Consider the following 25,637-nt stretch of genomic DNA (forward strand, 5'->3'; position numbering starts at 1 on the left):
GAGACGGTTTCATAAAATCTTTATCGTCCTGATATTTAGAGTTCGACTACCAATGGTGGATCGTAGAAACGATCGTAACACGGATTTCGGGCCGACGCGAGTGGAATAGAAGGATGAACATGTTCGAGGAACATGTCCGGTGTTATTAATTGCGCGTGGACACGTTTGTCTTTATAGTGACATAAAATCTGTACTTACGAAAGGAAAATACTAATCTACTCGATGTTGTTCGCCGGTGAAGCAAAGTGTTAAAGAAAAGGAAAGTTCTGTAAGAGGAACTTGTCGTTAGTAAGTTTCGCTCGACACACGCGCGCTCTCAGCGTGCCGGGTTTAATTAAATTAAGACCACGGAGGCGTTAGAAGTGGTTGGTGACGAGGTAGGTTCGCTGTAGCAGCCGAAAGGCACAAAGAAATCTCCAAGCACAATGCCGCGATTGTTTCGATCGTCGGTACTCGTTACCGTGTCTCTCGTTGCTCATAAATCGGCTCGTTCCTTTCGGCCCCGCGCGCACTGCGCGTATACACACGAAAAATAAGCGTGTCCGTGCATTCGACCGCGTATCGTACAGTCGCTGCAGAGAGAAGTGTCAGCTGTAACTTTTATTGGTTATAAAAGCTCGCGATATTATGCTGAGCCAGAGTAAATACGTTTATGCTCCGAGCCTCTCTTTATCCATCTTCCGTGTCTTTCTCCATTCGCGTCCCACCACCCCGGCCATCAGCGTACGTTCCAACTCAACTCTCGGAGTCTTATCAATCTAATACATTTCATATTTTATGGTTCCTTCTTCGAAGTAGCTCGTGCTGTGCTCGCTCTTTACGGTCGCGTATACCATTGCGTCTTCTGCTTTTGCATTAATCTCGCGAGAGCGAAGATACAACCTTGCACGTATGAGTCACGAGTACGTAAAGAAAAGATTCGAGGGGGTCGACGCACCTGGTTGCAATGTAACCACTTCCTCGAACCGTGTTAGAGAAATTTCCAACGAAACACAGTGAAAATTGACGCTTCTTAGACGATTATTATAATATCGCTACGAATATCGCGTTTGTTACAGTGGTTTGAAGCGCGACAACGATAATTAAACTGTTCTTCGTAGGTCCCGAACGACAAGGAAACGCGACGCGATATATTCCCGGTGGAATTTCGTCTGCGCATCTAGCAGACGGCCAATAAATAGGACGGCAGGTCCCGTCGAATCGGTACGGGCAATTGCATCCAGGTGGTCGTACTGTTATGACGTAATAATCCAAAGCAAGCTACCCCTAATTCAGAGGCAAACCCGTAGCACGGCTCGCGGGAACATAGTGGCTCGTGAGTGGCCGTAGTACGTCGTACCGGTCCGGCAGGTCGATGCATGCGAATGTACACGTGCATCCTGCGGTGCACCCAGTGGATGCACGCGTTGATGATGCGTCTCGGCACACCTGACGCCCGTTAACGTTCGCTAGACGCGTCTAGATATTCGATCCCTACCAGAATTCCTCGCCACTGATTTCTGTTTAATCCTCTGCCGTTCAGATAGAGTTTCACAGACTACACTGTGGTTTCTTCTAATTTTGATGAATCGCATTTAAGCGATAAAAAGAAATAAATTAAAAGTGGATCTCGCCTTAGGTATTATCATGAATATGCTACCTCGACGCTATAGAGGGTTAAACTCGCTTGAATAGCGACTTAATTACCCTCAAAGACAATCAATGATCATCTAGCATAAGCTGTAGAGCCCCGATCGAAGAAACTTATCCACGACCCATTACACGTTACATTGTGCGACTAGGACGTGTTTGCGGACGAACGATCGCGAGTATCGAAAATGTAATCTGAACAAAGAGAATTCGAGGAGCGTACCGCAATAAATCATCTAGCGACCTATAGCCTGAAGGGCCGTTCGCCGTGTTACGAGAGACGGTAATCACGGGGCACCGGCATCTTTTTTTCTCGCGCTAGATACACGTTTTAGAACGCAATCAGCGTCACTCGTGCGGGACACGGTGGGCTCACACAATCGCGATAGAAAATCAATCGATCCGATCCGATCCGATCGTATCTACGGGAGCTTGGAAAAACGTCCGACTACGACCAATCAATATTATCGTTTACCAGTTCACGGCACAGGTATATACATACTTTCTATTTCCCTAACGAGTGGATATACGTATACGCACACCTGTACGCGGCTATCAACCACCTTCCGGGCACGCGTACCTACACGAGACCCGAGTTAACGCGTCAGGGCCGTAAGAACATCGACGATTACAAGAGAAACGGTTCACCTCGGAACATATCCATTCGTTAACTGTTAGACGAACACTTTGTCTTTAGTTTCGCTCCATCTTTTTAATGAACGCGTAATTAAGTACTTAATAGTGGCTGCGTAATCATTGGTATTAGGAAACAATCTTACTATGCAGGTGCATTCAACCCTTGTAATAATAACTGGATAGAAATTTATTATGCTCTTTCTATAATAGCATACTTTCGAAAGAAATAGCTTTCTCGAAGGATCAATACCTGCGGATTCTACACCCCTGCAATTTATACCGTGTTCGAAAGAGTACACTGCAGAACAGAACGTGGTGCAACGCACATCAAGGCCACTGAACTTGCTACTTGAACCTACAGCGACGCGGCGTTGTGGTTTTTGTGGTTGCTCAGATTTTATAACGTTTCTTCGGCCTATTCCACCCTCCCTCCCACCCCTTATCCAAGCATTTTATGTTGCTCTTATTAGCAACAGGGTTGTACGCACAGGACCACGGTAATCTCTAGATGGTAATGATAAACTCGTCTTGATTTCCTGGTGCGGTTAGCACGGCACGAGCCTCGCGGTTAATGGACGATACGAAACAAAGAAACGAGGAACGAAGACGACGCCTTGACCACGGGGCGAAATCTTCCGAGAAGCGATTACGATTAACGCGCGCGCGAAACTCGGAAGCTTCGAGCACCGTTTTCACGATGCTGCTCGAAACCCACCCATAATTATCGTAGCTGGTAAGTAATAACCAAGAAGAAGTGAAACGTGCATTTCCTTTTTCTCTACCACATCATCCAACATCGATTTATCCTTTTTTATTCGTCGAACTATGCTTAAGGTGTAATTAATATTCCAACAGAGACGGCAAGATAATTACACGCGGCTCGCAGAACCGTAAATGTTACGTAGGTTCGATAAATGTTAATAGAGTGAACTGATTTAATCAATTAACTCGATAGAAAAAAGAGAATAAGAAATTATAGATATGTACTTACTTTATTTTTGGTTCGTATCACGTACGAAGAGAAATGCAGAGACGTCAAAGTTGACTTGAAATACGCGCGTGATAAAAGACAATGTATGCGTATAAAAGTTTAAAATATAGCCGAGGAATGATCCGCGTACCGAGCCTGAGCACCACTTTGAATGCACTCGAGCATTCGAATATTTAGCAGAACCTTTCTCTCCTCCAGCGATTCCTTTTCCAGCGCGCTTCATTTACTCGAGCGTTACGCCCCTTCAGCAGGAAAAAAAGAAGAGTTTTCATGGCTAAGGGTTCGAGAGAAATTTTCGCGAAATCTTCCGACGCCTCATTTGATCCTTGCTTACGGTTTGACGTACCGTACACTGCCGCCACTCGACGGCTCAAACGATTTAAACATCCACGATAAATTTGACTGTTGCCTAGAGAATCGCTGCTATATCTTATTCGAATATTCGAATACAGATTTCCTTTAAGTCATTTTATATTGTTACAAATTTCAAGTAGGTACTCCAAAGTAAATAAAACATGCTATTCTGGGAAAAAAATGGGACCGAAAGATTATTCTTCAAGATGAAACCAAACGTATTTAACTTTCCTCATCGTCGTCGTTGTAAAAGTGATTCCTCTCGTGGGCGACGAGCCCACAAAGCGCACCTTATTACCAGCGCGAGCAATGGAATACGTGCATTCAGAGGGAAAGTAGACTCACGAGAAATAATCGGTAATACCCGTCGGTTAAAGAAGGCGAAGTGCTGAATAAGGGGTTGCTCGACTCAAAAGGATCGGAACCAGAAGCCTACAGAGGACTGGGAATATACATACATACATATCTGTCCCGTTCTTTACGATATAAAAGACTATAAAACCCTTCATTCTTTTTTCTGCTTGGAACCTCCCTCTACCGCGAATGACTGATCTTTTGCCCAAAGCGTCGTCGATGCTGTGCCGTAATTAACGATTACAAAGTATTTGGTAGAGATGATTATCAGACTGTGCCGGATCTAGCGGCGTTCTCACTCCATAACATCCGGCACTTTGATGTCCCGACCGTCTCTTGTTTTCTGCTCCATTGTACCGACTCTTACAAGCAAGCCGGGGTTGCATGGTGGAGCCAGTGTGTTACCGTATCGATGTGCACCGGTACACGCGCGATTCTACGGTTCGTTGTTGGCGGAGCCGTTCTCGCATCAAAAACCCACGTCGATGAAGCGCGGAATTGCGGGCTCCATTCTACGCCATTGTTGAGAGTACGACGTTTTAATTGGCGATCCCCGATCAAGCACTCTTCCACGTCGAAAATGAACTATCACCGTGATACGCACGTTTTCACCGACGATAAAGATATATTCCACGTAGTTAACCTACCCCCCTGATGCCGTTTATGCTCGACCATGCACTCGAGGGTTATCCAATATCTACCACGGAATTACGTGCACTCTAGCATTTAGCCAGACAAGATTGCTCCTGCGCTATCGCGAGACGTTTCGTACCCGGACCGATGCTTTTAAACCAACGTACCCGATAACTTTTCTGTCGCCTTGCTAAATACAACTTGCTAATACATACCCCTTTCACCAACGAGACCAGCGTACCAGATGACAGACTACAAATAGCGTTTCGAAGGTGTCTCTTCTATCGCGTATAACGCGGTACACGGCTCGCGTTACTTTCGTTTTTCATTTGAAAAACAGTCATGTGTCAGAGAAATGGCGACCGAGTGGAGTACACGCAATTTCAATCGCACTTTTTCCGCGAATCGTCCGAACGTCGGTTAATCCGAACCTGCTTCGATGACCCTGTGCTTCAAGACGGATCACCGATACGATGGGAAATACACTTCACCTCCTATCAACCGACGACACCGCTCTAATGGAACACCGAGATATAATATGATACATTAATAACGAAACCTACCGGAGAACGTACTCTCGATCAATTTTCTTCAAAGTTAGAAAAGTTCAAACTGGGTCGCGTTGAAAGCAGATGACAGGAAATATGATCAATATTTTATAAACTTTGGAGTTTAAAGTTTTCACGAATATTGCATTAGAAGAATGCAATTGTTTCGACGCAATAAATTCAAAGTTGCCGTAAAACAGAATGAACATTAATGAAATTAATGACGTGACAGGATCGTAATGGCGTATCATGATTCGAAGACCGGGCGTGTGTAAAGTATAAAGCATATGTTTTAAACCTTCGCGTAATCGAGCATCACAGTAAACGTTCGGTGGACGAACACAATGGTGGCAGCATAGGGCCATTAAAGAGGTGCGATTAAATTTAATTATCAAACTTTACGATTATTTGGGGCGCGACCGGTGCAAACTGTGCTCATATCCTGGGGACGGTCAAAAGGGCGCAAAAAAGTCGACGGTTGAGAAGCAAAAAGCGAATTAGAATTTTCTTCGAGCGCATAAAAGTGCTAATAAAACGGTAAATCTGTCGGATACTATGCTCCTATTGTTCGTTGTTACGTTCACAATGCAACACACAATATAAACATCTTTCTTCTGAGTCCAACCGTACAACTCGTAAAATAATTTCTTCTTTTTTTCACACAAAGCAACGCGTGTCTTTTCAAAAAGAGTTAAACATTGTCACGGTGTATTAAATGAATAAAGTTGAACCGTAAATCGTGCGATTAAAGTACGTTTGCTCCAACGTAATCATTTTTATCATCTTTCAGCCGACCGCGTTCGCTTTTATGCCTCATCAAAATCCAAGTCGAACTCGTAATTTCCCGGGTCGCGTTGGGCTTTGTTTCCGATGCTGCACGTGGGTCAACGTTCAAAGTGTCCCGCATAAACCGAAGGCTTAATAAAGCCAGGAATCCGGACTATTCCCGTTCGTAGTCGACATTCTCCGTATTGGATGAGCGCCGTTTACAACCTTTCCACGATCCTACGAGTCTCGTTCGACATCGAGGGAAAAGAAGAAAATGAATCGAAGAGAGAAACCGGGACGAACGATACAATTTAACGAAATGAAGAACAAAAACGGAAACGTGCGTTTAACGTACGCTTTAATGATAGGTCAGAAACATCGAAAGCCTGCTAGCTCTCTTTTAGCAATAAAGCAGGGTTGACTTTATTGACCGGAAGACTCGGCTGCCGAACGATTTGGACAGTTGGACATTCGACCTACGAATTTCCGGTTTATAAGCGAGCCTGAGAGTCGTAACGCCACGCCGTTAACGATTAACGATTCATTTAGCGAACGTTTAGTACGACGAACGAGGGTTCCGAACGTTATGTCGATAAGGGACCTTTCCTACGTATGTAATGGCGAGTTTGAATATGCTTACAGGTTGGTGCAAATTGCGATACATACATATACGGATGAAATGTTTCCCCCGCGTATGGAAAGGTGTAAGAGAAACCGTATTCTCGTTAATGCAGCCATACGTACTTAATGGCCTATGCAACATTTCGGAGAGCGCGTTACCATTTTCATTATTAAAATTATTACCGATGAAAGGTAACACGTGTGTACATTGAGTAGCAAGAAAATCATTGCGGGAACTTGATATATTTCGACATTATTATATTTGTAATTACACTTGAAAAACCTTCTTCGTTAAAATAAAGGTACTTAACGTGTTTTTTTAAACTGTACAATGTTGTCTTGCTAAAAAATTAGTACCCATAAACTATAAACTGTAAATAGAAAATGAAATAGTGGAAAAAGGAAGTAGATCATAAACGGCGAAAGCAGTGAAAGTGAAATAAGAAAATTTAAAAATTCTTCAGAAATATGTAGTCGAATAAGTTAATGCTCGGCACTAGTATAGACTTTTATATATCTACGACGTGCATTTGATATAAAATATTATTTCATATAACCATCCATGTTTCTCAAAATTCCTTTCACACGATGGTAATATCATAATTTCGAAGCATATTCAAACGGAAAAAGCCGTGCATGCGCATTAACGAGACGTTAACATTCGTTTTCCATTTCGTAAACAGAATTTTCATGTTCGATTCAATAACGCCGGTAAAAATTGCGACCATTACATGGAACCGAATGTAAATCGTTTGTAATCGACTAAAAGCAATCACGTTGCTCCGGTCCATTTCCTAAAGGACCATTCTCGAGACGCGATACGAACCTGTCACGGCATTCCAAGAACGATACGCGACATTCTGAACGGACAACTAAAACCGTTCGCTGGTAGCGCAAATCGTGTGCATTTAGTATTCCGTTATTTTTTCGCGATTTACGGATATACTTGTAGGAACACGGTTGCCATATATGAATACTTAATGCGAGCAACGAAGCAAAGAGAAGAGCAAACGGATCATATCGCTTACGCGTAACAGCATGGCAGGGTTCTTTTAAAAGTGACGATGGTAGCCATCAACGAACGAGACCCTTTTTTCCCTTCTTTCAACGTTAATCCGCGCCGCGTGCGGACATTTATACGAGCGCATTATCGCAGCTAGGACATTCACGGTTCCTCTTAACACCTTTCATAGTTGGCATGCTTCTGCTCTTAAAGCGATTGCAAGTAAGTACTTTGTCTAAGTACGCTCACAACAGGATATAAACGCGTGCAGATATCGTAGTTGCGAACTTACCATTGCGTTTCATTTCTACTTATACATACCGACCTTGCGTTTTTTACGGTTAGACCATTTACCAGTTTCATTGCAAGAGCATCGTTAACTTTTTTTGCAACCTCGATTTCACGAAATGTGTATTAACGCGAGGCTCAAGTTAACTGTAGGTATCACTTAGCCGTGTATCTATAGCAATTTTTTAATCCTTATAAAATCCACGTACTTTGAAAAAAATTTTAAGCCGGGTATGCATTTGTAACAAACGTTCGTATCGTATCACCGTTGCGTATCGAAGAAAAATTGACCGAGTTCGTAGCAAGCTGTTCTTCAAAATATGCAACGGTGATAAGATCTGAGCATTTGATACAAGTAGATATCCGGTTTTAAAGCGAAGAAGATTGTTTAATAATTAATTAGATAATCAATATTGAATCATCATACAAGCGTTATGAATATAAAATCATTTATAGAAAACCGAAAATGTACCAACTGTCAGAGATATTACCTATAAAGAATATATTGAAAAATTCCTTAATACATATAACATTTTTAATGCAAAACCTTCTAGCGCTGCATATTTTATTATGCAACAAGATACAGGAAATCAATTACCGTTTGAGCAATCTATCTACATGCCCTGACAATGACACACCAAGAGAAAGGCTCTCTTTCCAGGGTAGCGACTACCTCTTCCCTGTCCGCGCGTGCTCCTTCTTTATTTGCCTCTACTCCCTGGCGAGCGAGGGAAGAGAGTAACCCAGCCATAAATATCCCGTAGGGTAATTAACCCTTTGAGGACTTTGAAGCTTTGACGATTTTAATAATCTTAAAAGACAGCGGGTCCCGTGATTAGTGTTCCTGTCGGCGGATGCAATCGACAGTGCTTTTCTGCGCGTATATATTCCACCGGTGCTCAGTTCGGTAACGCGTGCATCACAAAGTTCCGTTTCCCGGCATTGTGCATTTTAACGAGAAGCGTAGATACACAGACCAAGTAAAAACGAAATGAAAAAAAAGTATGAATACTGGTATCACATGTAATACTGATTAAACAACCAGGATACCCTTATGAAATGTATTATTTTTTAATATTTTTAATAAACAAAGGGAAGTCATAATTTGAACCAATTTTATTTGAAGAGAATTCAATTTAAATTGAATTAAGAACTAGAAATAAATTCTTTCATACTGCTCATAATTATGTTAATTTTTTATCAAACTGAGATATTAAACGTTTGTACATGTTATTTCCTTCTTAATTATAACAGTCGATTAAATACAAATGAATTTTACATATTTCAATATGTCACTTACATATGCAATAGTGCATGACATGGTAAATGGAATATACGTACATCATGTTTCACATAATTAGTCTGTATATCTATCTTTAATAAAATAAGCATATTATTCATGCAGGCAAATTTTGAATCAGTGACTCACCCCACAGCATTCCCAGCAAGCAGCAACACCTCAAGAAGACGGAAAAGACGATCTCGTTTCAGGTCGCGTGATTTTTGTGGTGTACGGTACCCTCCCTCAGCGTAGGTGTATGCCACTTTGAAGTATTGGCACAAAAGCAGTCCTGTGCGGTACGATGAAAACAATAAGCAGTGAACATGAAACGACCCTTACTAGCCAATAACACACGTGGATTATTTCAAAAAGCTAATTTTTCTCTGCGACCGTACACAAAGACAAAGGACTACATCATGGCGTCTACACTTTCTAGAACGTAGAAATCCCGTCGTACTTTCAACCGTACGCTTTGCGTCTATCATTCATGAGTTTGTGAACAAAATACGTGCATTCGAATAATACTAATTGTAGATTTCAGAGGAACGAAATCAAAGAGAGGAAAACAATTACTTATAAAGGTAATTACCTTGATTTTTCCAACCAATTTCTGCAACACACAGCATCCGTGGCACCTTGCACTTAAATAGCGTCGATTATGTCAGAATACAGCACTCCTGTTTGTAAACAAAATACGTGCATTCGAATAATACTAATTGTAGATTTCAAAGAAACGAAAGCAAAGAAAGTGAAATAATTAGTAATTACCATGATTTTTCCAACGAATTTATGGAGCACGCAGCATCCGTGACACCTTGCACATCTTAATGGCGTCGATTATACCAGAATGTAGCGCTTCCGTTTGCACTTCTTTTCGGAAACGGAGCAACGTGATTGGTCTGCTAATCCATCTTTAATCTGACTAGCCAATCACATTTTAGTACTTATTAAAAATTATATTCCAAAGCTTCTGATATAATTAGAAACTTTTCTTACAAATAGTTATTTAATTATCTTTAAATTATTATTTAAATATTTTATTTTTACGTATTTCATTTATTTAATTACCGAAATGTGTATTTTTTAAATTTCTGTCAAAAAGGATCGAAGGTCAATGAACCAATCACGATATAGATTCTAAGTATCCAATCAATGCATTTCTTCTTCAGCAACAGTCTAGCAGTATTGAACTTTTCATCGATCAGGGCGTTGGTTATAATGTGCTGTGGTATTGATTCGCATCGTTATACGTAAAATACTTAAAATCCGACAGTGTATCGTGTTATCGATAACGAATACGTTCTGTTATATAATCTTAAAGTATAGTTGTGGATAAAAAGTGTTTACGGAACGCGGAGACGTAAAAAGTGAAATAGATAAAAATCACACAAGGAGACGTTGTTCCTTTCCTGCGATAACTCGCTAGGTCGAAGAGGATTACATGTAAATATTCATAATCAGTATTTACAAACAAGCTTTACTAATCTCAGGATCAAAGCCCTTCGTTCCCTATGCAAGGTTAGTGGTTTTCTCAGTAACTTAACCTATCAACGCGAGGCGCGAATTACACTGAAATATCTTTTTAATCGTCTGAATTCCATTGTCAATGATTTCTATTCAAGTAATTTCGGAATAAATAGCTTTCGCTTAACCAGCTGCACGGTTTCGAGTCTTTTGAAGGAAAGTCAAGTTTGACACGTGTTAACCTAAATTCAGATGACAGCTATGCATTCAGCATCTGTTCTAAGGGTGTCGAGTTTACGTTCCGAAACACATGTGTTTAACAAGGAATGCATGTCTAAACTAATCGTTCTCCTGTTTCATTATTGCCAAGGCGTTTAGCCTTTTAAAAGAAACAAGCAATATCGCTCCTGTATTGTTATCACTTTCGTGACTTCGACATACTTAGAAACTCTATGACAGATGCGTTCATGTTCGAATGTCGCCAACAAATGGTTCTCCGCGTGGAACGCAAACGTAAGTGGAAATTCACGAGCAGTCGTGTCGGAAGTGAAGTTAGAACTTCAGATTACTTAAAATATCGAGTGTTCTCTCGAGAAGTTCTCAAAGTGACGGAGAACGATTACGTTAATGACATGGCAGAGTACACCTTAACGATGGGATAGGTGCAGACTGGTACAACATTGACGGCACGCGATTTCAACATCAACCACATCAATCGTATCCCTTATAAATATACCAACAACGACTATATGAATACCTCTACGACTTCACTTATATCGAAGTTCCCGTTTCTTTTTTTTTACGACGCGAAGTATAGTCGAGACAGTGCGATTGGGTTTTATTGCAGTCGACATGCATTCGTATACGCCGCGCGGACTTATCGACAGTGCAATACACGGTCGGTATTGTGTACGCAATGCATGCTTCTTTTATCAGTAAAGGACCGTAGATGATACGCGTGTAAATCCGCGGAACACAGTGTTAAGTGTTAAAACGACTAATGGAAACGGGTCGTTGGACTTTCTCGTGCGAGTGAGAAGACGGTTATCGGTCAACGTTGAAACGCCAGACATATTCGTTTCGGTAAATGCCTTGAATCATAATCGTTTTCAAACCTACCCTTTAAAAGGGAATCGTGTATAAACGTTGCAGCACACTTGTACGACAAAGAGTGCAATCAAGTTTTACAAGGGAGCACGATTTCCTTGAGTCCAACATTAGTCAACGCTAGGAACATGGAAAATGAATAATGATACTATTATTTAAATCGCCCTCCTCGTCCTTTATAACTTCCACTATTTTTCTACGATTTCGTACTAACAAAGACTTTGTTAGCTTCTCGTTTAAATATTGCTGGTACCTATATTTATTTTTGTAGGGTATTTATTGTGTTCATCATGGTAAATATTCTTTATCTTATTTAATTTAACAATAATTGTCTCTTTAGTGTAACTTTGTCTGCATAATATATGTTTATTGTTTTATAAAATACATTATATTAATTGTGTACCATATCTACCATAGCTAAGAATTAGGTTCCCAAGAAAGCTAGGTTGGCCGAGCGGTCTAAGGCGCCAGATTTAAGCTCTGGTTCCCATCTGGGAGCGTGGGTTCGAACCCCACACTTAGCAAATTCTTTTAAAAATTTTTTTTATCTTATATAAATTCAATGCATTAATACTATTTTACTATACTTAAATAGAAATGATAATTAACTAAATATTTTAACTAAAAACATAATTAATTGACGCATAAAATAACGTATCTCGTAAATTACATGTAGCAAGAAAAAGAGTACCAACATTTAAATCCGAAGCAAACTAGTTTCATTAACGAATCATTAATTAACGTGCTAAGAAACGATTTGCAATTACGGAGTATGTATCTTCCGTGGAAAGATAAATGGTGGTAGCTTTCGTCGAAGCCAGATTCGAAGTGACTCGAATCTCGTAACTGATGGCAGTGATAATTGAGCCGAGTATAAATGACTTGATGAATAGTCATAGACAATTAGGGAGGCTGAGATAAGCCAGCGAACCGTGCGCGAGCAAGTTTAGCCCGGTAATCCCGTTATTGAACGTGAGGGCGCGTTCGTCTCCGCGTATTTACATAAATGCACGATCGGATCTTCGCGAACTTCATAATTGCCGATGTTTCCGCGATCGTTTCGCATTCATGATTCGTATTCGCTGAAAATCCCGGAGACCTTACGAACGAGCGCATCCCTTCCTTCAGAGATCAGGCCCTCGTAACGCCATTTATCGACGTTTCCAAGTTTCGCCAACAGTTTCGTTCGAATTGTTGTACCGGGAAGGAAAAGAGAGCCGATTAAATCGGATTACTAAACCGGTAGACTGGCGGCCCTTTTTCCCAGAAGACCGGGACTTGACACCGTAAAAGTGTCACGAGACCACCCTATTCAGAAAGGGGAATCTATGTACCGGCCGTGAGAGAAAAGAAACACCAAGAGTCGCCCGTTGAAATGCTTGTCACAACAATTTCGCTAAAAAAGCACAACTCCTGCTGCTGGCACAATAAACCCGAGCACACTTGTAATTTCATTCCGACGCATCTGTTGTCATTCTCACGTTACCACACGAATATCTCGACTTTCTTCGTTATGGCCGCACAAGGATATGGGCAGCGGGGTGAGAGAGAGAGGAAGAGAGAGAAAGAGTAGAAGAGAGCTAGTCGCGTTGAAAAAAAAAAAAATCAGACGCACGTATTTCAAGCAACCCTTGCGCGAACGTTGCACAATAGAACCTCGAAGGTACCCTCGTAGCTATGGGGTGCCGTTCCTGTCGATACTGTGGTCGACGTATAAAGGGTCTGCTATGAAAAAAAAGGGGGTGAACAGGAGGATGGAAAAGAGCGGCAGGGTAGGTGTCCACGAATCGGGGTACTGCGTATTACTTTTTTTCCTGTTGCCCTTCTGACTCGCTTGACTCTTTTTCTGTTTATGCTCGTTCTCTGATTTAAGCTTATCGAGTAACAGTTTGCACGACACAATTTAAGTTATCAGTGTTTCGATACGTCTCGTATCAGTATCTAAAGAAATCCTCTGTTAGCTGTTCATTTTTCACTTCTTCATATTCCGTTTGCGACCACGGTGATTCAATTTTACCAGTCGAAGCGTGAAAGTGAGAAAGAAAAAAAAATTGGAAAACAGTAAGAGAAATCCTCCCTTAGCAAATCCGTAAGAGAAATCGTATTTATAATGCTTACGCGTCTCAAAAGCCTGACGTCCCGTGAAATCGCGTTACCGGGATTCGGAATATTAAATTCATCTCCGTCTTCCCAGGCTATCGCCTCGCGTTATCGTCACCTTAATCGAACCTTAAAAACGTGATTTCAATTCGACTGCATCTCAGTCAAGGGGATGTTTCTTCGTTTCCGTCGCGTTGAATAACCTTTCTGACATTCAACCTGTTAACAATGGAAGAGTTGTAAATCGTAAATGGAGCGTCAGCGAAAAAGGAAGCTGCTCCTGACTCTGACAATTTCGTGACATCACGAAGATGAGGCAAAAATTAATCAAGCGAAAACCATAAATAACGATTCGCGGCGAGTCGAGGTACGCTGGTGCACGGTCAGACAATGGATGACAAATTGCGCGAGAAAGCAAAACAAACCGAGGACTAGATTGAGCTGGCTGCTCGATCCGCTTCGCTTCGCCATTGTCATCGATACAGACGCGGACCAGCACGTAATCTCTGTCCACAGTAGCGGCCAAGAAAAATTGGACTTTTTCTCTGTCGTTCAGAGAGTCCCTTTGAGCGGGAATTCATTTCATTCCAGACATCTCCGGCTCGATATAACCTTCTACAGAGACTCGAGTCTTTCGCAATAATCTCGAGCGTGGGTCGCATCGTTGCATCGTTCACAGGGCGTATCTTAAAGGAAGCTGTCGTGAACGAGGTTGATCTCCGCGTAAGGTTATCAGAAAGGTACGTAAACATAAACAAGAGGTGGTGGAGGATGGTTAGAGGGTAGGTCGCTTTGTATAGAAGGGAAGATCGGATCGGGGCCGCGTTAAAAAAGAAGAATAGTCTTAAGAGGAGGACGCCATGGCAATCGTAAATGTTTAATATCGTGATTAAAGGCACTGGCGCCTCTCATTATTATTTCAGTCTGGAGGACATTTCGCCCGGTCCTCTCCCTCCGCGTCACCGCGTTTCTTTTCAATTCTCACTTTCCTTCGTCGGCTTAAAAATCCTCCGTGAAAATTAGCCGCCTAAATATTTAAAGCTCCCCAACCATCCTCTTGGCGAACACACTGTCGCGAGTCGAACGGAACAACTGGAGGGCAGGTACAGCAGGTCGGGAGGAGGGAAGAAAAAATAGAACTGAAAAATAAAACAGAGGAAAAACAAGAAGGAAACAGAAAAGAAAGAGAAAGAAGCTGGCGAATACAAAAACTGTCTGCGGGACCCGTCATTGTCCCAGGCATGGAGGCAGGCGTGATCTCTTCCATCTGATGGATTTCTGCTGCAGTCACCTCTAACCACCTCGCGCTCGTCACTTCCCGGTTGCGCTTCGTCCTATTGGACACCCGACTGCTGACTTTTTGTTTTAAATCCTTTTTCCTCTCGCCCGCTTCTTCGTCCTCGCCATTCAAGCCGATTCTCAGCTCGCACCCTCGTTCGTCGCGAGTTGAAAACACGGGGTGCGAGCATCGAATTAACCCGTAATTTCTTCGAGGAAACTTATCAGCCGAAGTAGAGGTCGACGTGACGGGAATTCTCGCCGGCACGAGATACGAATTCAAGGAACGACGACGAAAGCCGTTCCCGTGTCGTCCATTTCCAAACTATGCGACAAACTTCGAAGCTAGTTCCATCGAGAGCGAAAAAGGGGGCCATCGTTCTCGTACAATTGGACATTTAAATTCAGCCGGAAGTTTCGCGCGTCTAACTCGAAAAGAAAACGTCCCCGATAGGAGAGGAGGCTTTTATGTCGGATCGACGCTCGGACAGCTACACTGAGACGACGGATATTCGGTAAATAAAATTGTCGCGAGGGTGACAAAATGGTCACACGCTCCAGTGCTGACCCCATCGGGGTCAAAACTCGATATCTATGCGACGAGATTCTTTTTTTTTTTTTTTTTTATGTTGTTTTCACGTAGTTACGCCGAGTCTCAGGGACAGAATAAAATAGATACCGGGATTGCCGGACAGAATATTATAACGGTCCAGTGATAGGGGCATTCGAACTGTCTGCCGTGCTTTCCCTTTCGAGGGAATATCAGCTGATTTAGGCGGCTCTATTAGATTTCCTATCCCAAAATCTGCGAACCAATACGCACGCTTGGCAGTCACTAATTTTCTTCTTAGATTAGATTCTTATTCAAGGTTTCGCGTTTCTCGGTAGAAGGTCGTCGTTCCATCGAATGACATCGCGTCTCATCTTCTCGGATGCACCGACGGTGTATCCCTGCAAAATAGATTTACGTAACTGTAGATTTGCATACAAGATAATAGCTGTTTTCTAAGGAACAATATAAAGAAAGAGACGGAGAACAATGGAAAGAAACAAGTGGCAACCTCGTCGTATCTTTTTCCGCGATCGACCGTGTCTTTCCCTCTTTCCGTGGCGGCTGCAACATTAAACGGTCACGTTTACCTCCGATCAATCAAGGCCTTTATCCGCATCGGAGTATTTCTTGCATCGTACAACTCATCGGCGTTCTATTACGTTAGAGCCGAGCTATGTTCTGCCTTACTGCGTCGTTTCTCCGCGATGATTAATTCTCAACGGCCGCGACGGTGTATATCCCGCGGCTGAAAGAGGGATAAAGAGAAAGAGAAAGAATGAAGGAAAAAAAAAAAGAGCCTGTCACAGTATATTTCGCGCGATTATTCTCTCCGCGTTTCGTTGCGAACAGATAGGAGATATCTGGCCACCGCGATGAGCACGGCAATTCAAATGATACCATCTTTCTCCAGCGAGCGCGGGGGCCGCTTTTCACTCGGATATACGAAACTTTTGCATATGACGAATCGGAGACTATTACCATTCAATCTCTCTGCTTGCCTTCGTTTGCATCCTATCGTCTCCCCTGTGTGTTTCGTTTTACATACGACCATGGCCATCGCGAGTACTCGCGCATGTCGATTTGCATCTTTTTTTTTTTCTCCTTTCTCATTCCTTTTCGTTTATTCTCGTCATTGTTGTCGTACGATCGTATTGGACGCTGAATCGCGCTGATAATCGTTCAGCATATGTGCCTGTAATCATGGTCATGAAGTTGATCAAATATGCATTAGGTTGTTGCAGATTAAACGGACAATTTATTCACAATAACTTTCATTTGCTGTGAAGAATATTCGTTAATCGAAATATGCTTCAATAGAATCTGTATCTTTTAAATTGATTCATTTTTCAAAGATATATGCGCACTTTCGATTTTGGTTCAAATCACAAAGCTCATTTGGATTCGATGCAGTAATATCGGGTATACATGAGGTAACGCGAAGCGAAATGTACGGCCGGTATGTTTGCGTAAATGTTTGAAAGCTGATAACGAGTATAGATTGAATTTAAAGAGTGAAAAAAAGAAATAAAAAAATTGGAGATGCCGGGGATCGAACCCGGGGCCTTTCACATGCAAAGCGAACGCTCTACCACTGAGCTACATCCCCGTTTTTTTGATGGGCTCTTATAATGAAAGAGTAGGTAGTTTCACGTGCTATTGATTTTTGCAACTTTTTAAAATTATTTTATCAAAAGCATGATTTATTCCATATATATTCCACTTTAAACGTTGAAATGTATTTATACAACTTCCACAGAGGTACAGCTCTACATATCAGTGTAATTGATCATGATGCACCGAATTCTGATTGCATTCATTTAATTGATATATTTGGATTAATTAATTTTTTTTTATAAAAGTTAATTGGCTTTACATTTTGAGAAATGATAAGTACCCATTAATTGTTCCATAGATTTGTGTATAGTTGTGCATTCTATTCGATCATTAACCTTGTCTTGTTAGTGTAACTGCACTTACAGTAACAAAATTTATTTTTGAAGGCTTCCCCTTCACCTGTATTTTTAGCAAACATTTTCAAAGGTCCCATGGTGTAATGGTTAGCACTCTGGACTCTGAATCCAGCGATCCGAGTTCAAATCTCGGTGGGACCTGTATTTTTGACATTTTTAAACAATATTTTTATACATATCCACTCGTATACATCATATTTTATACGAGTGTTTCTCCATGTAACCAATTGCACTAAACTGTATCTTTATTTAGCTAACAAAGTATATAATATAATCCACGTAGAGATTCATTTTATACTCAATTTGATGTAACATAAACAATATATGACAGCAAAATAAACAATTTATTTTGGAGCACAGTTTTGCAGATTTTACACATTTCACTTTATAACTGCATTACATTGTATGCGTTGCGTTTACTGATATTAATTACTATCCTTGAAACAGCTATACACAAATTTTATTGTTTATAATTCTACTTTAAACATTACTTATCGACCTAAATTTATCTTAAAACAAGATTCGTTACAAATAATTTCATTACTAAACATTTTGATCTCGTTAAACGTATTTAGAAAAAAATATTTGATTATTTATGTTTCTATATTATTTGTTATATATTGCAAAATTTTTTAATTAGAATAAAAAAAGAATTCTGACAGCGGTGGGATTCGAACCCACGCCCTTACGGACTGGTGCCTAAAACCAGCGCCTTAGACCGCTCGGCCACGCTGCCTTCGGAGTGGTCTTTCTCTATTTAACTATAAAACCCGATAGCCGCTATATATATTTTAAAGCTAGTTTATTTTAAAATATCGCAAGTAATATACTCCATATTGTACCTAAACAATATACTGTCATACTTACTGTCTTAATTCATCTCATTATCTTATTCTTTCAGATTATTTTCTGCACCAAAGTGTTGCATAATAATTTTATCGTGACAATTAATTAATTCATTAGAGAATTTGATATATGTAGGTCAGTTTCAAGATTACTTTATTACGTCTCCACATTCGCGTATAATATTGCATAAACCGCGACAATGTGCAACGTAATCTATGAACCATCTCTAAACCTCAGATATTACCTTCCGCGTATCAGCGACCATTAATTAAGCTAACAAACAGGCAATTAAGGCAGGAAGTTGCCAGGATAGAATAATGATTAAACGCTTTCATCGTAGCTAACGGATGATCGTCACAGGTTGTCATCGTGATGAAGAGGTGGCCGTACTTTTGGCCGGTAGTGTATAACGCGAACACGCATCGTTGTCTATTTTGGTCACAGCGTTATGCAATGCTCGAGGAGTTGTTTGTCGTATAAAATTACGATTTCTACCGCGTTCACTGCCAGGTGGGGTCGTCAGTGGTTTACACTGCGTATTCCATTTAATCAAACAAGTAGAAAATGAAAATATAAAAAGGCAATTCTGAATGTAAAATTACGCTATTAACTCGAAATCAGAAATTAGAGCATTAGATTAGTAAAAATGATATACATTATCTGTAATCTGAATGTATTCAAATCGTTCCTCTTTCGCGAAAAAGGAACAATTTTACGATCGATTTCGTCGGTCATTTCCCTTCGAATTGTGGTTCCTTCTTTTTTGTTTTCAGAAGCGCGTTTACACGTTCGAGTTGCCGAAGGGAAAGAAAGCAACGAAAGTAGCGGTGCTACGGTACGCGCGGACGTACATCATTATGGTCGCGAATCTCTTCGTTTTTATTTTCCCTTCCCGGTAGCGGTGCGATGCGATAACATCTCAATATAAAAATTCATGCTCATAACGCGACTCGCGACGGTGTGCCTTCTTATATCCTTTTTCTTTCTTTTTTTTCTTATCACGTCCCCGGGGGACGGTGAGCGTAAAACTGACGCTTTAGAGAGAGAGAAAACTTGGGTCGTGCCGAAACGACTGTAGACAGATCGATAAATTCGCGTGAATATTCGTGTGGCTGATAAGCTGGCCAGATAAGCCGAAATCGGTCTTGCAAGCGAAGCCCCCTCGTTACAGGGCCGAGATACGGTGATACGGTAGAAAATAGAAGATAAATTTCACTGTTTCGTATTCTTCACACCGATGTTCTATAATCCCGTCGCTTTTTCTGATCAATGTTTTTCATTATGGTATCGTTATCGTCAAGATTTGTCGATTATCGACCGAACGGCTCTAATCGTCGTGAACGTTAACGCAGAGAAATCGCGTACACGATTGATCGCTTCGAAAGGACATTGTTCCTCTCACGTGCAGAATCTCGAGAGTTTCGCGTTAACCGGTGTACCTGTTTAGCATCGCGTTTAGCAGAATCACGCCGCCACTTTAGCCTAATACTCGTGGCTGTCGCGGTAAATGATGGATCGTTAAGAGGCGAGCGTAGATGATCCCGATGACTTGCACCGACTGAATTACCTCCCGCATGTTGCATATCATAGAGAAAATCCTTTGCGCGTATATTGGACCGTCTACTGGAGGGGCGCGCGGGGGGCGCACCTCTATGGATTCTCATGAAATAAACTGCTAGAAGCCAATTGGGGGATGATAAATCTATTATTTTCGGCGAATCATCTATGCCGGGTGACTCGTGGCGCGAGGGAAACACCGCTACGATTATACACTCTGCGGCCGTACAGGTGCTCCCTGTTTCGTGACTTCCGCCCGTTCGTTTGTACGTTAATGCAAAATCATCGCGAGCGAATATAATTTATCGGATGATACGATTATTTCACGCGTTAAACGATCGTCGTTCCCAGGACAATCGAGATCGTTAACGATACACGGCAAGTATAGCGTGGAAAAGAACAAAAATGAAATAATCATTTGGAACGACGAAACAATCGGTTCGGCTGGCACGCCAGTGTATCGACGAGTTATCGACTTGGAGGTTGACCGATAACGGGCAGAAAATCCGAGCAAGGGGACTTGGATAAAACGCGGTTCTCGAAACGGCTCGTTAACGGGACGCGAATGGGGCTTTCGCTATTTTCACGAGGCCGTGCACGTTGCTCGACACAATGTGCCGGCCATTAACGAAATACCCGACGAGTACGTATCGAGCATCGATCATTATGAGGCCGCGGGCTTCGCTGGATATTCCGGTAACGGTCTATCGCCGCAATAATCGTCAACAGGCGCAATAATCATGTCGTTTAATGACAATTGATGAGGACCAGGAAATGTGCGTGCTTTAACATCGGTCTATGCTTAGCCGACTGTATCTGTGATATCGCGTCCGTGTGGACGGTTGTCCGTGCTTCGCATCGCGATAGGTGGGAACACGTAGGTAGAACGACGGATTCTATTGTTGACACTCGGATGTGCCATTATGCGCGATCAGTCAATATTTTCTCGTAACTGACCTCTGTTTCGATTCCATTGTAAACTGGAAATAGACGGGCCAGATAGGCGAAACACGCTGGACGATGCGATGGTGGGGTCCTCGGTGTTTCCGGCCACTCTCCCGTTTCCCGAAACACGATGTTACTACAGCGGGGAATATTTTTGCGTAACTGACCTCCGGCGATTCCGGATGCGCGGTGATGAAGTGTCTATATGCACTTCATTGCATCGGTTCCTGTATAACCCACTGCGCCTCGGGTAACCTCTGAAAACACAACGTTACAATCTGCACAAATATTTGCACCTTCCGAATCGAATTACACTGTGTTTCTGTTTATCTCGTCGTTCGACGAGAGATCGTTCTTTCGCGAGACCGGGCTAATTAAAACGTGCATATCGAAACGAAGCGGCGAGCTCGATCCACCATTCTGATCGATATATAATTAAACGAGAAACTAACTGTTTGATACCACGGATCGCGAAACGGTGCGTACTTTTGCCGGGGCGTAGAGGATTTTCGGGTACGCGTTTTATCGAGCTACGATCCGTGTAATTTCATACCTTACGCCGTAGGCGTGGACGATTTTTAATTAAAGCAAATCGAGTTATAAGTGATCGTTCTGGGACCGACTGATTTTCCTGCTAATATTTCCGGTTGTACGCGCTGTCGAGACCGCGCGTCGGAAAAGCGTCTCGATTACCGGTTTAAATTATCGATCGATTTGTGCCTAGCAATTTGTACACTGTACACACGAGAAAACCGTACACGTTCGCCGGAGATAGAATATTTTTCAGTCGAATTGTAGGCTGCTCGAGGCCAGGCGACGAGAACGAGCGCAGGCATCCATCGAGATAGGCTCTCGCGGTAATTGAGAGTAATTTTGCAAGGCCAATTTGCGAGGAAATTTAATAGCAAAAAATTTGTCCCGACAAACCCTCTGGATCGGGATCGCAGAGAATCGATTCCGGCTCCCTCCCCGGCCTGTTACCGCCCCTGTTTCGCTCGATCACTCGCGAAACCGGCATTCACCTGCATCATCGAGTAAACCACGTTTCCCGTTGTAATTCCATTTTCACGCAGCCCCAGCGATCGTATGACTCGTTTTTTCCACAATTTCTGGGCACCAGCGGGGTTACGGGCGGGGAATTTCAATTAAATTACTCGCTCGTCTCTGTTTCTTTTTCGTGCGTATCCACGAGACCGACGGCTGGGGAAAAAAATAACTCGTTTCCCGGACCACGTTGCGTTCATCGGATGCGAGCGGTGACGAAGTTTTCGTCGTTTGCCTTTAATGGCCCCGTCCTTTTCGCCGTGCTCTCGCGAGATTGCCGATGATTAATCAGACCTGGCAACCCCATTTTTAGGCACCGAGCACGCGACGACGATTACCCCTAAGCGAGACACCGTTTCCATTATTCCTTCTCTTCCTCTCTTTTTTTTCCCCTCAAGTTCACCCACGGTCGATTCGCTCGAAACGTGAAACAGTGATTACCAATCGATGGCTTTTACCGGACGAGTTACCGTGTTCAGGCGTCCAGGATTAATTTGATCAAACGTAATCTTTCTTTTACCCTTTCCATGTACCCAGTGATTAAAGGCAAGAGAGGAAAAATCTAGTGTGTCGCGTTACAGATAGATTCGTTGGTAATAGTAAATTTTACCTGGTGAAAGCGAATGCGATGCGGTGTTGGTTCTCGTCTCGGGCTGACGTCGTGGGAATCCCTAGGGAATCGATGTATGACGCAATGCCGAAGGAATGGCGCGCAACCCTCTTCTCTCCCTGTCTTTCCACTTGGAACCCTCCGACGCAACCCCTTGCTCGCCACCTCGCCACGGCGTCCTCCAACACACACAACGACGAGGAACGCGAGGACAATGGTGCGGCAGCGGCAACGGAGGGCTCTGATTTTCTCCCTCGGTGCATCAACGATAAATGCATTTAGCTTGAGAACTGCATAGCTTGCGTGCGTCGAGTTTTCAGCCGAGCCACGCGGTTCCTACGCGATTCGGATGCAGTCGGATGCAGTTTTTACGCTAATCGGATTAGAGCACGCGAACGTGTCCCGCTGCAGTGGAACCGTGTTATTCCGCTGCAATTGCTCAACACGATTCTGCGAGTCTGCGTTGCAAGATACTTTTTTCTCTTGCAATTTCCCCGGCATTTCTGAGACGGACAGGCGAGCGGAAAGCGAACGGACGTAGCAGCGAGTAGCAACCCCTTTGGGGCGTGTTACCTACACTCGATTGACTCTCGTTCTCTTCGCCTCTCCATTCTTTTACCTACCGATATTTTTGTCCTTGCGAGTCATCGGCATTTCGTTTTTGTTTCTTGTCAGCGCAAAGAAACGTAGAGATTTGTTCTTGGCATTTAATTCGGGAGAAAGGGAATTTCTTCTCTTCGTCTCGATTCGTACACGAGCGTAAGGTGTCGTTTGGGAAACTCGCCGCGACAGCGGGTAATTGAAATTTACCGCGTGACCGTCCAGTTTTATATAATTTTCCGCGGAGGTTCCTTGAAATCCTGAAAATGCTTCTGTCAACTGTTGTTTCTCCGTGTAATGGAAAATAGACCGTGCCGGTCGAAAATTAAATACGGAAACCCTAATAAAATGTTGGCGAATTCCGTTATCGTCAGGCTTCGCGAAACGTAAAATATCCTTCCGGACGATGGACAGCAGTTGCGAGGTTTCTGAAAAAAAAAGAGAGAGAAAATTGAAGGAAAACCAGCAGAAGATTCTGATTGCTGACACCGGACAACCGCACGCTCGAGGGGAATCGATGATTATACGTGTGCTCCGCAGCTTCCTGTTATTTCAATTTACTTCTATGTTTTTTACGCGAATATCAGATTTCACCGCGTAAAGTACTGCCTTTCCCGTTTTCTTTTGATGATTTATGGCTGGCTGATATGGAATTACGGAAAAACATTGTGAACATACTAATATTTCAGAATAACATGTATTCTTTCGTTTCTTCCATTTTAATATTAACTATTCATCTACAAATCCTTCAAATTATTTGATTCAATTATTACGTATCATTTAAACTGTAATATGTTTTCCATTAATTGTAAAAATCATTAATAATATATTTATGTATCGAATGATAATGTTGGGAAAAAAAAGATCTTGGAGATGCCGGGGATCGAACCCGGGGCCTTTCACATGCAAAGCGAACGCTCTACCACTGAGCTACATCCCCGCGACGACTTCTGGTTCTTTCCTGCGTTACAATAGTTGTTTCATACATAGACAACAATATAGTTGTAATCATCATAATTAAACATTTTTGAAAATCTGCATTCGTAATCAATGTAAAATTCCCAAATTCTTAAAACAAGCATTCAATAATATTTTCAACGCACGAATACGATTGATATGATCAATGAACACGTCTGTTCTGATTGATGCATTCAGCTCTGTGATAATAATACGATATACAGGTGCGTCATTTTCGAAAGTGCAGGGTGCAGTTCGCGGGCAATCATACAATCCGTATAAATACCTGTTACACGAATTATGAAAGGTCCCGAGGTAAAATCGATAGTCATCTATCGCAATTGCGGCCCATTATTGCTATGCATTCGCGCGGGGGGGGGGTTGGAGTACGTGCTGAAGAATTACGAGGGTGGCTAAAAGTCATCCCCCGTCGCGTGACTTATGCACCAGCGGCCTCTAATGAAGATCTATCGCCCGGTGCACTGTCACTTTTATCCTGTGCCCGCGTTTTTTTCTCCTTTTTTTTTGTTCGTCTCCCTATCCGCCTAGAAGAATATCTAACCTCTGACCTATCGTTGTAGATACTTGCATTGCGTGTCTTTGAATCATTAGTACCCTGATATATCTAGCTGGTGATTTATTTCTTGTTAATACAAAACACTGTAACGTTGCTAAGGCATGCCTGTTTTTCTCATAAAAATCAAATAAAATGAATAAAATAGATTGTAAAGTTCAAGTCACTGAATTGCCGCAATAGAAACCTTTCTTTAAGGGACAAGTCAGAGGATTTTATTTTATTTTTAATAAAATAACACGTGCCAGATCCTCCGACACCTTAGGAATAGATCTGTACATTGCATAAGAAATACGATACAGACGTTCGAACGTTGAATAGGTAAAAGTGAAAGTGACCATTCTCTATGCTTTCTAAAGGCCAAGATGTTTATGTGCAGGGAACAGAATGGAGTATTATAATAAACGATGTTGGTTTCACACCGAGGAAAGAAGGAGGAAGCCTTTCGAACGAACGAGAATGAATCGTTTTATCAACTGAAAGTACTGGCAGCTACCTGCTAGTTCGTTACGTGTTGATATATTCTTAATTACGTCTGTAACCTGTCTGTAACTACAGACACGTTTCATCCGAGCAAAGTGCATTCGAGCGATCACATTATATTCTTTAATGAACACGTGTAACGTAACGAGTTTGAATGTGGTAAGATTTAAATCAGAAATGATACACGAGTGTTTCTATACAACTGACGTATGTTTAGTCATTGTTTAGATATCATGAATCAAAAGGAATATATGTATGATCGATTTTAGTATTTTTTCACTCGAAATGTCAATATTCATTGACAACGCTGTAACTTGCAATTCGATATCCCCCTTTGAAAATTTCTGTGTGCCTAAAAACTTGATAAATCGTAACCCGATGCTGGTAACGTGATATTTTAGTGGTGGACGAATAAGAACGAGTATTCTTATCGTATAAATCC

General features: G+C 42.1%; 1 protein-coding gene and 5 non-coding genes across 6 annotated transcripts in view; 2 read left to right on the top strand and 4 right to left on the bottom strand.

The window, feature by feature from the left end:
- Positions 1 to 9,985, bottom strand: part of LOC117600435 (uncharacterized) — a 257,165-nt gene extending 247,180 nt beyond the window's left edge. The window contains exons 1-3 of the mRNA XM_034315873.2: positions 9,876 to 9,985; positions 9,697 to 9,784; positions 9,255 to 9,396 (exon numbers count right to left, since the gene is read on the bottom strand). Of these exons, the coding sequence (XP_034171764.1) occupies positions 9,255 to 9,264 (10 nt within the window). The 5' untranslated portion in view covers positions 9,265 to 9,396; positions 9,697 to 9,784; positions 9,876 to 9,985. The remainder of the gene's footprint in view (positions 1 to 9,254; positions 9,397 to 9,696; positions 9,785 to 9,875) is intronic.
- Positions 9,986 to 12,118: 2,133 nt separating this feature from the next.
- Positions 12,119 to 12,202, top strand: TRNAL-UAA (transfer RNA leucine (anticodon UAA)). Its single transcript has one exon. It is a non-coding gene; the product is annotated as a tRNA-Leu (tRNA).
- Positions 12,203 to 17,143: 4,941 nt separating this feature from the next.
- On the bottom strand, positions 17,144 to 17,215 carry TRNAA-UGC (transfer RNA alanine (anticodon UGC)). Its single transcript has one exon. It is a non-coding gene; the product is annotated as a tRNA-Ala (tRNA).
- Positions 17,216 to 17,648: 433 nt separating this feature from the next.
- Positions 17,649 to 17,720, top strand: TRNAQ-CUG (transfer RNA glutamine (anticodon CUG)). The gene has a single exon. It is a non-coding gene; the product is annotated as a tRNA-Gln (tRNA).
- Positions 17,721 to 18,235: 515 nt separating this feature from the next.
- Positions 18,236 to 18,315, bottom strand: TRNAL-UAG (transfer RNA leucine (anticodon UAG)). Its single transcript has one exon. It is a non-coding gene; the product is annotated as a tRNA-Leu (tRNA).
- A 5,734-nt stretch (positions 18,316 to 24,049) lies between these two features.
- On the bottom strand, positions 24,050 to 24,121 carry TRNAA-UGC (transfer RNA alanine (anticodon UGC)). Its single transcript has one exon. It is a non-coding gene; the product is annotated as a tRNA-Ala (tRNA).
- Positions 24,122 to 25,637: the final 1,516 nt, after the last annotated feature.

The sequence above is a fragment of the Osmia lignaria genome, chromosome 15 (genome assembly GCF_051020975.1).
Source record: "Osmia lignaria lignaria isolate PbOS001 chromosome 15, iyOsmLign1, whole genome shotgun sequence".
In the NCBI taxonomy this organism is placed as follows: Eukaryota; Metazoa; Arthropoda; class Insecta; order Hymenoptera; family Megachilidae; genus Osmia; species Osmia lignaria.